Source organism: Myxine glutinosa, chromosome 11 (genome assembly GCF_964187855.1).
Source record: "Myxine glutinosa chromosome 11, kmMyxGlut1.1, whole genome shotgun sequence".
Classification (NCBI taxonomy): domain Eukaryota; kingdom Metazoa; phylum Chordata; class Myxini; order Myxiniformes; family Myxinidae; genus Myxine; species Myxine glutinosa.
In genome coordinates this window covers 119084661-119098931 of record NC_136271.1, presented here as the reverse complement: position 1 = coordinate 119098931, position 14271 = coordinate 119084661, and the positions used below count along the sequence as shown (strand labels likewise).

Here is a 14271-nt window from a genome sequence, read left to right as displayed (position 1 = left end):
CCCTTCTCTCCCCAAGCGCATTCGCGCTGATCCACACACTTACTACTCACACACTGCTCCACACACCTGTCCAGTTGCACACCTGTGCAATCACACCTGTTCAATTCTCACACAGCATCATCTCATCTAACTACTCCCCTCTGAAACTTGCGCTTCCCAGTCGTCCCTTTAAACTATTGCGCTCCCTCGTCATTATCATCCATACTAATCTACCTGCGTCCCCACTACAGGTATCAGTCACTAACTAAACTTAACGTCACCTAATGTCATCTTCGCTAGATCCCTACAATATAACCTAACCCACCCGGGCTAGTTTTCACTGCCATACACCCCATAAGCTATTGCTCCTTTGCCCCACATGGGAAGGGTGGCAGGGATGCCACCCTTACCCACCAGGCCCATCGCTCACTACCAATTTTGCACATCAAATTTCAACAAATCAAAAATTTGCCAATCACTGCTCATCATCTGCCAATCATTACTGCCAATCCTTTGCCAATCATCAAATTTTGTTTTTCTCTAATTTTGGGTCCAAAACACTAACCTCATCACCCAGTCTACTCACTAATGCCTCTCGGTGCGCCAATTCCTGTCCAAAGCCCGGCTTCGTAAAGCCAAGCCATGAATGCGGGTTGGTCTGTGCCAGCGGCTGGATGCGTCCGGCACTCGGTGCAGGGACGGGGGCTTACCCGGGCCGAGATCCCACGCACCATCTCGGCGTGGAGCCATCCAATGTCCCGATCTCGACCTGCCGGACTGCCTCAACAAAAAGTGGTCGCCATGACGACCCTTTCTATCGGGCTGCCCGCTCCGCCTAGTGGAGCACGGACGCGGCCGTTCAAAGCGAGGCCCAGCACGCACCGAGGGCCCGATTCGGCTAAAAGTCGCTCTAACCTCTAAACCGGTTACCGTCGATGCTTCACCTGGACGCTTACACCCCGCAGCCCGTTCCTTGCTCACACATCCAGCCGTTTCCATGCTCCTCGTACCTTTCCTTACACACCCAGGTACACCCATTCCACTCACAGCCTTGGTCACACACCTGACCAACACACCTCTTCGCGCCCCCTCCTCTGTCACCTCCTCTGTGACAATCACAGGTGTGCTCTCATTCGCACACCCAACCACGTGCCTCACCACCAACTCCAGCGTGCATCCCCACTCACGCTCTACCATTCCAGGTGTGCATCCTCGCTCACCTGTCACAACCAACTCACGCTCCTTGTCACTCTCACTACTCTCACCACCACTCTTGACAACGCACTCACCCTTACTCTCGACAGCGCACTCTTTCCCCATGCACCTGTCCGTCACACACCTTTCTCGCGCACACTCTTGCGCACACTCTCCCGTCACACCCTCTGTAACACTCACCACAGGTGGACACTCTTCCTTACTTTTGACAGCGCACTCTTTCCCCATGCACCTGTCCGTCACACACCTTTCTCGCGCACACTCTCCCGTCACACCCTCTGTAACACTTACCACACCGCGCTTCCATGTGCCCCCTCGCACACGCGCTACGACCGACTCACTCTCGCCAGCACCCTCACTCCTTGGCACGCACTTTTTCCTCACACACCCCAGAGTCGGACTTTCTCGCACACCTCCTTTTTCGCACACCAGACCTGTCGCACACTTCACCAACGGCCTCTCACGAACACCCGGGTCCATCTCGACCCCCAAGTTCCTTAAATCCCCTGGCGCATCATACGCACGACCATATTGGTCACCACTTACACCGGGTCCTCTTCCTCTTCGCTTCTCCTCCATCACCTGCGAATCCCTCATCCGGTTAATGAGCACATCATCACGATCCAAATACAGACTTTGGACCAATTCTTTTATTTCCTCTTTTATCTCTTTCTTATCCCCTCTCCGTCGCTTCTTAATTTCGCTCACCCCTTCCTCCACTTCTTCTAATTTCTGCTTCACCTCTTTTATTCCCCGGTACGTCTCCTCAAGCTCGTCCTGCAAGGCTACCTTGACCGTTTCCATGTGCGTCCTCACCTGCCGGTCCTTCGTCTCCATTACCTCTATCACCTCGTCCAACCTCGTTGTCAGTCCCTCACGTACCATCTGACATTGCCTCTTTGTCGTTATCAAGTCGTTTTTTATGTCGTTCTGTGTCGCTTTTAAACCTCCTAATACCGCAGTGTTCCTTTGAACCTGCTCCGTTAGTCCTTTTTGTCCCTCCGTCAGCTGTTCCACCTCCTGCGTCAGGTCCTCTATGCCCCCTTGCAATTTTATAGTCCCCTTTCTCACCTCCTTCTCCATGTGCTCCTTACAGTGCCTCACCTCCTCGCGCACTCCTCCGACCTCCTCACTCACACCTCTTCTGATCTCTTCTCCCATCACTTGCATCTCCTGCCCAGATGCCACCCTCATCTGCTCCATTTCCTCCCTGTGAGCATCCAGTTTGGTTTCTACCCCCATTCTGACCCCCTCTATCTGCTGCCCCATTTGTTTAACTTCCCTTTCTGCTTGGTCCCTCATGTCCCTCAATTTGCCTTCCATCCTGTTTTCTAACCCCTCTAACCCCTTTTGCATCCCTTCCATTTGATTCTCTTGAGCGGCCATTCTGTTTTCTACCCCCATTAACCCATTTCTCACCTCTTTTATCCCGTTGTCTAACCCCTCAAAATTATTGTCTAACTTCCCAAATTTCTTGTCTAACTCCTCAAAATTATTGTCTAACTTCCCAAATTTCTTGTCTAATCCCTTAAAATTATTGTCTAACCCCTCACCGGTACCCCTCGCTTCGTCCCTCATTACCCCCATTTGGCCCTCTAATCGCTTACTATTAGCCCTCATTTGCTCACTCCGAGCATCCATCCGATTCCCCATTTGTCCCATACTGCTTTTCAAACCTCTAATTTGGTCTCCCAATTGCTCACTATTCTTTTCCATAAGGGCCGTCATTTGCATAAAAAAAAGATTCAAATCCCCCGGTGGCGCTACCACGGTCGCGGGCGTGGACGCCGTGGCCATCTGCGAGGCGCCATTTTGCACGCCCGCTACTTCGTGCGTGACGGCGCTATTTTGCGAATCTGCTACCCTCACTGCTTCGCTCTCCTCTTGTCCCTCAATTTGGTCCTGGATCGACCCTACCTCACTCTCCTTTACCGGAACCCAGCCGTCTTGGTCTGCCATAGCGAAACTTTCAAAATTCGGGTTTTTATTTTTTTTGTAAAACACAATTTAATTTCGCCGTTATAATTCCGAGCGCGGGAAACGCGCTCCGGATCTAATTCTACTTCCCGACACCAAAATGTTACCCTAATGGTACAATTGGTGTCCCAAAATTTGGGCCTAACTGAATTTAGTCCCAGGTCCGAATTCCACTCCTCGACACCAAATGTTACAGACGCGGTTGTGGATGTTAGTTTACCGAGCGGTTTGGTATGGCCGCGTCTGCACAGTTTACCCGATTATACTCGAACGTTGGCCGAGTCGCGCTACGCTAAATCAATTGAGGAAAAGGACACAACGGCTGGGTTAAAATGACACGACACCAAGGGTACAGTTCTCAAGACCTCCGGAGGAGGTTATAATATATCGGAACGTTAGATTACACCGACCAGAGGTACAGCACAGTAAGGTGGGCACTTAATTACGGTCTTATAGTAGCCCCGACAGACGACAGATAAACAGGACAAAACTGACTCACACGGGGATTGATGGCAAGGAAAGGCAGGTAGTCGATGGCTCAAGGTGCACTCTTGGCTCAGGGACAGGATACAGTACGGTCCAGTAGATGCAGGGAGGTCACAGCGCTCGGAGGTCGCGACTGGTTCTTCTTCGTGGCTGAGGCGCATCTGACGTCACGTCCGGTAAGTGGCTGCGTATATCCGGCGGGGAGTGACACGCCCTCGGCTCGTTAGCTCCGCCCCAGATGGAATCGGCCCGTTGCTTCTTATTGGGTGCGGGGGTTACCGGGCTCCGCCCTTGACGAGGAGCTGACAGCCAGCCCCTTCGTGGTAACCCCGTGGGCGCACATGGCAATGGCGGCTAACCAAGCCGGTGTGAGGACGCACACTCCCCGCACCGCGGCCGCGCCGCCCCCGCTGTGGTTGTAGTTGTTGTTGTTGTTATTGTTTCATGGGGAAGATGGGAGGAGGTATGGGGAGGTCCTAAACTCACTACTGGTGCCATACAATCACATTCTGGTGCAACGAAGAGTCAGAATTAATGGAAACGAGTCCTTAACTGACATAGACTAAGAATAACTAGCAAGATGTCCGAAAGTTGTCTACGTGAGATGCGGTGGACCTGGGCACGACATTTAATGGGGGAAAAAGGGGAAGGTCGGTTCTACAGAGTGTTATTTACAGGCAATGGGACTAGGGAATGGGGGATTGGGGATAGTTGGGGGGTATTGGGGAAATAGGGGAATATTTACAAGCGGATATGGATGGAGGCCAAATCCCATATCCGCAACAATATATATATTGTTACAGACGCGGTTGTGGATGTTGGTTTACCGAGCGGTTTGGTATGACCGCGTCTGCACGTTTACCCGATTATACTCGAACGTTGGCCGAGTCGCGCTACGCTAAATCAATTGAGGAAAAGGACACAACGGCTGGGGTAAAATGACACGACACCAAGGGTTCAGTTCTCAAGACCTCCGGAGGAGGTTATAATATTGCGGAAGGTCAGATTACAGGGATGAGAGAGACAGCATAGTAAGATAGGCACTTAATTACGGTCTTATAATAGCCCCGACAGACGACAGATAAACAGGACAAAACTGACTCACACGGGGATTGATGGCAAGGAAAGCGGGTAGTCGATGGCTCAAGGTGCACCTTGGCTCAGGGACAGAATCGACCCGGTCCGGCCCAGTAGATGCGGGGAGGTCGCTCAGCGCTCGGAGGTCGCGACTCGTCTCTTCTTCAAGCTCGGGGCGCATCTGACGTCACGTCCGGTAGGCTGCGTATATCCGGCGGGGAGTGACACGCCCTCGGCTAGTTAGCTCCGCCCCAGATGGAATCGGTCCGCCCTTCTTATTGGGTGCGGGGGGGTTACCGGGCTCCGCCCTTGACGAGGAGCTGACAGTGAGCCCCTTCGTGGTAACCCCGTCGGAGCGCATGGTCAATGGCGGCTAACCAAGCCGGTGTGAGGACGCACACTCCCCGCACGCCGTTGTTGTAGTTGTTGTTGTTGTTGTTGTTGTTGTTTCATGGGGAAGATGGGAGGAGGTATGGGGAGGTCCTAAACTCACTACTGGTGCCATACGATCACATTCTGGTGCAACGAAGAGTCAGAATTAATGGAAACGAGTCCTTAACTGACATAGACTAAGAATAACTAGCAAGATGTCCGAAAGTTGTCTACGTGAGATGCGGTGGACCTGGGCACGACATTTAATGGGGGAAGAAGGGGAAGGTCGGTTCTACAGAGTGTTGTTTACAGACAATGGGACTAGGGAATGGGGGATTGGGGATAGTTGGGGAGTATTGGGGAAATAGGGGAATATTTACAAGCGGATATGGAGGCCAAGTCCCATATCCGCAACAATATACACACACACACACACACACACACACACACACACACACACACACACACACACACACACACACACACACACACACACACACACACACACACACACACGATTTTAAAAGAGGAACAAGACTTTGTGGGCAGCCTTTACTTCGTTCCAGAGTATAAAATTATCGACGCCCTATAAATTCAATGTGTGTTTGTACAGATGTCTGATGTCTGATACCCTTCGTAAGGTTGATTTGAGGAGGGTTTTAAAGGCCAATCTTTCAATATGACTGTGTGTTGACTATGGTCAAAACAACTAAAAGACTCCTCTGACCCAAAGGTCCCAAAAGACCCAGAGGACTCAAAAGACCCAAAAGACCATTAAAGACCCAAAAGACCCCGAAGACTTAAAAGACTGAGAAGACCCAAAAGACACAGAGGACCCCAAATATCTTAAATACCCAAAAAAACTCCCAGCAACCTTTGAAGACCCAGAGGACCTAAAATCCCCAAAGACTCAATAGGCCCTTGAAATCCCATAAGACCCAGAGGACCCAAAACACCCCAAATACCAAAAAGAACCTGAAGACCAAAAATACCCGAAAGACCAAGACCCTGAAAACTCAAAACACCCAGAGGATCCAAAAGCCCCCAAAGGTCAAAGTACCCAGAGGACCCAAAAGACCCAGAACACCCTTGAAGATCCAAAACGGCTTAGAGGATACAAAAACCCAGAGGACCTCAAAGACCCCAAGCACCCAAAAGACCCAGATGAAGCAAAAGTCTCCAAGGACCCCCAAAGACCCAAAATACCTCAAATAAGAGTAATTTTGTCTCTTCTCTTGGAATTGTAGATGGTGACTTGCAAACCGAACCTCAAGGGTGGTGTACAGAAGCGTTTTTTTTTTTTTTAAATAACAATAAATACAATGAGACTATACCATCGAAACGAAATGTCCCAGAAGATAAAGGTCACATTTGTACACGTGTTTGAAAATAACTTTTTTTCTTGCTTCGAAACATCATATCTTCCGGTCTCCTTGAATATTTTGAATACAATAAATCCAACCTGTCATTTTTCATGGGCTATTTATACTGGTCTTAACATAAGCCATGGTAAGTTTACCCAATCAAATATTTTGAACAAATCAATGTTGTTAAACTCATTTTAGTCTCTTTTCTTTAAGTGCCAGATGCACACAACAACTCAAGACATTCCTTAGTGAACCTCCCAGAATGGAGATCTTTTAACCAGCGCAATAAATGGATAACTTTTTTTTTTTCTAGCATCGAAATTATGGTTCCATAAATATAAAGCTATTAGATGGTTCCATAAATTATGCCTGCATGCAAATAATTAAGTGATGGGTTGGCCTTGCAAATTGACTCAATCTACTGAAAATGTAATTATTTTTAGTGATGGCATGAGAGTAAAATAGTCAGACTATTTCAACGTCTTGTTTGTGCACATTAAGTAGGAATGTTTCCCGGCTGAAGATAAGCTGAAGAGCCAAGGTTAAATCCGAGATAACCCCCTTAATTAATTAAATTGATATTTGGAGGTTGCAGTACAAACAAGACGACCATAGCCCATTCGGTCATCATCCTAATTTAGAAAGTAGTTTATTATCAGAGAAGACTTTAGAAAAAAGGAAAATCTGTCACATTAAGAATATTTAAAAAATTGATCTTAAAAATAGATCTCCAATTAAAAGCACACAATTTATGAGACCATAACAGCAGTTTCGTCAGATCAAAGACCATATATGGACATGTGAATATAAATATATCTATACATACAGTCCTTGGTGTTGGGCTAGCGGCTAGGGTGCCGGCTTAGGATCCTAGGATCCTGGGTTCGAATCCCGGTCGATCGCTGAATTAACGCCAGGGGGGTTGACTCAGCCTGTCATCCTTCCGAGGTCGGCTAATTGAGTACCTGTTCACTGGTAATTCCCTGGTTGTCGTTAAAGGCGGCAAAAAGGGTTGGCATCAGGATGGGCATCCGGCCGTAAAACATTGCTTCAAAAAGGGGACCAAAAAAACAACAACAACCACGGTTCCCAAAAAAGGCCAACCCCCGCTTGCGGGGAAAAATGGCCTCTAAAGGTGTTTTTTTTTTTTTTTTTTTTTTTTTTTATACAGTCACGTGACAAAGTAAGTACACCCCATGTAAACTTTTGACTTTTTCAACATATTTCAACATACAGCTATTTGATCTTCATTTCAACAATATTGATAGATAAAGGTGATATAATATAACAAATATTATGAAACATTTACATTTTGTAGTCCATTGTATAATTTAAATAAACATAAATGCAAATTTCGCATGTGGAAAAAGTAAGTACACCCTTGGCTCGAATAGGTGGTATTGCCCACTTTGGCAGAAACATCCTCAAGTAGGCGTTTCTTATAACTGTCTACCAGTCTCTGACATCGACTGGGAGAAATTTTTGCCCACTCCTCCATGCAGAATTCTTTCAGCTGTGCGATGTTTGAGGGGTTTCATGCATGCACAGCTCGTTTCAAAGCCCCCCACAACATCTCGATGGGATTTAGATCCGGGCTTTGACTTGGCCATTCCAGAACCCTCCATTTCTTTCTTTTCAGCCATTCCTTGGTGGATTTACTGGTATGTTTAGGGTCATGGTCATTTTGCAATGTCCAACTTCGGTTCAGCTTCAACTTTCCGACAGATGGCCTCACATTATCCTCAAGCACCCTCTGCTACAATGAAGAATTCATAGTGGATTATATGATGGTGAGCTGCCCAGGCCCTGATGCAGCAAAGCTGCCCCAAACCATAATATTTCCACCACCATGCTTTACAGTTAGTATCAGGTTCTTGTGTTCAAATGCTGTCTTTGGTTTTCACCAAACATGTCTTCTGGTACTGTGGCCAAATAGCTCTACCTTTGACTCATCTGTCCAGAGCACATAGTTCCAGAAGTGCTGGTCTTTGCCTTGGTGTTCATTGGCAAACTTTAGTCTTGTCCTGATATTCTTTCTGGACAGCAAAGGTTTCCTCCTGGCACACCTCCCATGTAGATCAAATAAAATTCCATCAAACAGTGGCAAGAGCTACCTGTAGGTCCCATGATGACATTCTGGGGTTCTTAGAGACTTCTTTCAGCATCTTGCGGTCTGCTCTCGGGCTGAACTTGCTGGGCGGCCTGGCCTGAACAAGTTGGCAGTTGTTTGGAATCTTCTCCAATTGTAGATGATCTTCCGGACAGTCGAATGATTGATTTCAAATTGTTTGGAGATCTTTTTAAATCCCTTCCCAGACTCGTAGGCATCTATAACCTTCTTTCTGAAGGCCTCAGAGAGCTCTTTTGATCTAGGCATGGTGACGCCACACACTTCAACAACAAAGAGCAAACCAAACTAAATGTCAGGTTTAAATAAGACAGGTTCCTCCAAGAACCTCTCTAACGATGTTCTAATCATTTGCACCTGAGCCGGTGCACCTGATTCTAATTTTAGGTATTTGAAGTAGTGATAAATTTAGGGGTGTACTTACTTTTTCCACATGCGATATTTGCATTTATGTTTATTTAAATTACACAATGGACTACAAAATGTAAATGTTTCATGATATTTGTTATATTATTTCACCTTTATCTATCAATATTGTTGAAATGAAGATCAAATAGCTGTATGTTGAAATATGTTGAAAAAGTCAAAACTTTACATGGGGTGCACTTACTTTTTCACGTGACTGTATATATATCAAATTATAATTTAAGTTAAGTGACTCCATATAATTGGTGTATACCAGAGATAATGTACCGTGTGACAGGTGGTGCTTATCGCTCCCATTAAGGTACAGCAAAGCTGGATGGGATACCTTAATGGTGGTTCACCACTCATGGTATGAAGTCGCATAAAGACTGGTATATATATATATATGTATATATATATATATATATGTATATATATATATATATATATATATATATATATATATATATATATATATATATATATAAATATATAATATATATATAATATATATATATATATATATATATAAATACGTAAATATATATATAAATACGTAAATATATATGTAAATCCGTAAATATATATGTAAATCCGTAAATATATATGTAAATCCGTAAATATATATGTAAATCCGTAAATATATATGTAAATACGTAAATATATATGTAAATACGTAAATATATATGTAAATACGTAAATATATATGTAAATACGTAAATATATATGTAAATACGTAAATATATATGTAAATACGTAAATATATATGTAAATACGTAAATATATATGTAAATACGTAAATATATATGTAGATACGTAAATATATATGTAAATACGTAAATATATATGTAGATACGTAAATATATATGTAAATATATATGTAAATACATAAATATACAGGTAAATACATATAATATACATGTAAATACATTTAAAAAATATATATATATATCTATGATCTCTGATCTGACTAAAGAGTAACCATTTGTGAAAAGTAACAAATGATCTTTTATGTTCACGTGATTAAAGAAATCACAGGCTGCTTACTGTATTTATCTTCAGCTCCATGATACAGCATCTCCACCGGCGATGCACTCGGTCAAAGAGGTTGTGGTTTTAATCAGGACCAGATCCCACCAGGAATGAGGTAGTTTAAAATGCAGGCAAATATCAAAAGAAAATTCCCATTGATTTATCATTAATGCTACATGGAACAAGTGCATCAGCATAGACTCCTTGCAGTGGATGTTCTGTGTGAAGAACGAGTTTAACACCAAGATGTTCATGCCATGAGAACACTGAAAATCTATTTATTTTAAAATGACTCCAAATTTTGAAGACTGTTCCCAATGTTTGTCAATGACCAACGGCCACACGACTGGGTTCTGCCTCATTAGGCGTGTATATGTGTGTTTTGCATCAATAAGATTCAATGGCATAACAAAAGAGTAGGCCACTGTGTGCTGCTAACTTGGTCAAATGGCAGTTCTAATCTGTACTGTTAAATTCATTTTAATGCTAATTAAAGAAAGTGCGAGATTAACTAGATAGCATTAATGCAAAGAAGAAGCACAAATAGTTGGAATTGTGATTGTGAAGATTCAATGGCATAACAAAAGAGTAGGCCACTGTGTGCTGCTAACTTGGTCAAATGGCAGTTCTAATCTGTACTGTTAAATTCATTTTAATGCTAATTAAAGAAAGTGCGAGATTAACTAGATAGCATTAATGCAAAGAAGAAGCACAAATAGTTGGAATTGTGATATAGAATTGAATTATGGTGAAAGAAATGTGCTTTGCAGGGAGGAAGGTGAGGGTGACTGGGAGGTGTGGTGTACCTCTGACCTTGGTAAGATCCCTTTATGTTTAACCGTTCAATTTTTCAGGGAGAAATGTTTGCACATGTTACGTGAAATCCTCACCTGAGCCATGACAATGTGAGATTCGATAAATATCTCCAGAAAAGAAGGACGGAACAGGTCAAAGCTGATGTTAGGTACTACGGGTGGGGTAAAGGGGCAGACAGGCAAGTCGTTCAGGCATCGAGGTGATAATTATCATCAGCTATTATAAATTGGACTTTTCTATGAATAGCAGGAAGATGCATATTTTATGGAATCGGGAACAGAAAGGCCTCAAGTCAGCCAAGCCATGTTGTGACATATTAAAACATCTGACAGCACAGTTTGTAAAAATTAGGGTAAAAACAAATTAGGTGGTAGGCTGCTCACAACCTCCCGAGGCATTTACCACCTGTCCCTTGGGAGTCTTTAGTGAAACATTGGTTCTTTTGCAAGCTCTTGGGGGAGGATTCTGAATGGAGGGTTTGCGGACTTTGGGGGTTCTTTGCCTTATATGTTGCGTTCCTGGTTCTAAGGTCCCTGATGGGGGATATCACTTGGAGTCGGTTGTTCCCACAGACTTGTCACCAGAACGCTAAACGCCCAAACTCAGATGTAGCACCCTGGGAGGCTGCTTCAATCTTGGGGCTCATTCTCTGCTGGTTTGCGACTGGAGCCGCACCGAGCATGGTGTTCCGAGAGGTCTTTCCGAGGCCACTAGTTGGTGCCATCTCAAACACTCCTCGTTTGTCTGCAAAGTTCCCTAAAACCCCCCACTCCCTCTAATTTTACTGAGCCATTCATCTGCAGCATCCCTGATATTTCTTTAAATTTTCACCCAGGATGCTCCTCTTTGTTTTTGAGCTCAACCCTTCCCCTGTGGTGTTAATAATAACTTAGTAACTAAATAAACAAGAAGACGTCATGCGGAGCACGATACTTGCAAAATCCACCCCCCCCCCCCCCAAAAAAGGTTTCCGTTGATACAGCAAATTGTCCATTTCATGAAATTTTAAAATTTACGATCTTGATCAAAGCTCGGGTCAACAGCATGAAAAGTGACGATTTTTCAGATGAAAAATGATGATTTTAGAAGTTTGACCTTGAGTTGACCTTTGACCTTGTGACCTCAAAAATAGTTGGTTTCCCAATTCAGTGAGGCAATATACAAATGCTGTTCTATTTTCAAGTCAATCGGATGAAAACTGACGGTTTTTCAGATGTAAAGTGATGATTGTGGAAGTTTGACCTTGAGTTGACCTTTGACCTTTTGACTTCAAAAATAGTATGTTTTCCAATTTAGTGACTCGATATACAAATGCTATTCAATTTTCAAGTCAATCGGATTTAAAATGGCGATTTTAGAAATTTGACATCCAGATGACCTTTGACCTCAAAATCAATAGGCTTCTCAATTGGGACGACCTATACAACTTGGTGAAGTTTCGTGACGATCGGTTTTGAATTGTCACCTGTAGGCTGGTGACAAACAGACAGACAAACAGACAGACAGAACCACAAACGCAACCGACCAATATACTTGAAAAATCTTCGATTTTGAAAGTCATTAAAGAGCCTGTGACTTTCACAGATATCTGTCATAAAGCGCAATGCTTGAGGTCTAAACTATTGCTCAGGATATGTAAAAATATTTTTTAAACATCGAAACATTATAACAACCAACAAATACAGAATAGGGGTGTTAAAAAGAAGGAGAAACATTGGCATTGGCAAATAATAAGAGAAAATATCAAAATCGGCATACATTTGTCATTCCAGTGTTCCTCAACATTCCACAGGGAGTTTGATGAGAGTCTGCGGTATGGGTTGCACGTCACCTCCAGTTGCTCCCAGCCCCTGGCACAAGAAGAAAAACAGGATAGTTTTCAAATAAGCATCGACCACAGGTGTAAGATTTTAAATGACGAGCAAAGAGTTCGGAGGTTAAAGTCTGGCGAATAATCAGTTAGCAACAGAGTGAAGTACGAGAACACAATGTTCATTTAAGCTTTCAAAGCATGGCCTTGTCATGACGTCAAAGCATCTCGTTTCCTTGGAGATAGGGGGGTTTATTTGTCACGAGACAATGGCTTTTATCATTTTATGACTCAAGGCAAGCAATCTCATCGCATGGGCAACTAGATCATTCTGACCTTGACATCAAAACACCAAAGCCTGGAAGTGAACAGAGTCCTCAAAAAACCAATTCTACCACCAATGCCATTGAAGCAGGAGAAATAAAATGCACGTGCGGAGCAGTCTCAAGAAAAACCACATTGTTCTGCTTGAGAAGACATGTGATAAATAATTAAATACCACAATTAAGGAACAATGTGGCATCATTCTCTCGCATTGGTGTAATGATTATGCATTGACCCGGTATTGCATGTAAAACCAAGCTTTTGTTGTGGTAAGAGACGACAACAACAACAACAACAACAACAACAAAACTCAGGGCCATCTACATAATGCAGGCAAAATGGAAACATTGTGACCACACTACTCAATGTCTCTCCACTGCCTTTCCTAAAGTGAATTTTACGAGCCACTGTTGCAACGAGCAAGCATTGCCTTGACCTAACCAGAGGCCGCCATCTTTCACACATCGTGCAATATGGAAGTGGAGCAGCGCGTTCAACTGGGTCATAATATGCCGTCCAGGGATTGGGCATTTTGCCGTCCTCTTGGTATAAACAAAAGTCACCGATCCAGGCAGGAGTGTGTCTGCCATTTGGCAAGAGGAAATGTTAATAACACCAGATGAAGTGTTCAATAAACTTCCATGCAAGAACAAGCAATTTTTAATCAACACCATTACGCTGAAGAAGAGGAAACATTTACTGCAGCAACCAAGTTTTTTTTTGTTTGTTTTTTTTAGTTTATTAGTCATTTTGACATACTGGTGAGATGTCAGGTGGCACAATATTTTGTCACGAGTTCACTTCTTCAGCATTCTCATCTGAGCAAGTAGATGATGCTAGGATTCCAGGTAGGTACGCATGCGCACGCTCTTCCATGAATCTCAACTTCTCCGACATGATGCATCCATGCAGCATCCAAGTGAATGCCATGACGCATGAGAAGGCATGATGATTTGCCTGAAACGATCATAATTATTCCGCTGAAAAGTTTGAGAAAAGCTGCTTATTGAGCGACGGCATCTCCGTTGATTCACATCGGCATCGGTCACGGTGTTGGACGTTAACCCTTGCGGAAAGATCACACCCAGAACCACCTGAGACTCTCAATAATTCACGCCTCGTATGGGGTCTTGTATGTCGGCCTCCAAGATTACTTAGAGTACAAATTCCTCCCATCCCATATACATAAATAAACCACCCCTGTGGAGATAACAAAAATGCCAGAACCCGTGCATTGTACTGGGTTTGATGGGACAAATCTCGTGAAATGAATGAAACAGCAT

General features: G+C 43.9%; 1 protein-coding gene across 2 annotated transcripts in view; it reads right to left on the bottom strand.

Annotated features, from left to right (window-relative positions):
* Positions 1 to 14271, bottom strand: part of POMT2 (protein O-mannosyltransferase 2) — a 172895-nt gene that overhangs the window by 49933 nt on the left and 108691 nt on the right. For both annotated transcript variants that reach the window (XM_068131165.2, XM_078787071.1), the window contains exons 14-15: positions 12613 to 12704; positions 10929 to 11005 (exon numbers count right to left, since the gene is read on the bottom strand). In XM_068131165.2, the coding sequence (XP_067987266.2) occupies positions 10929 to 11005; positions 12613 to 12704 (169 nt within the window). The remainder of the gene's footprint in view (positions 1 to 10928; positions 11006 to 12612; positions 12705 to 14271) is intronic.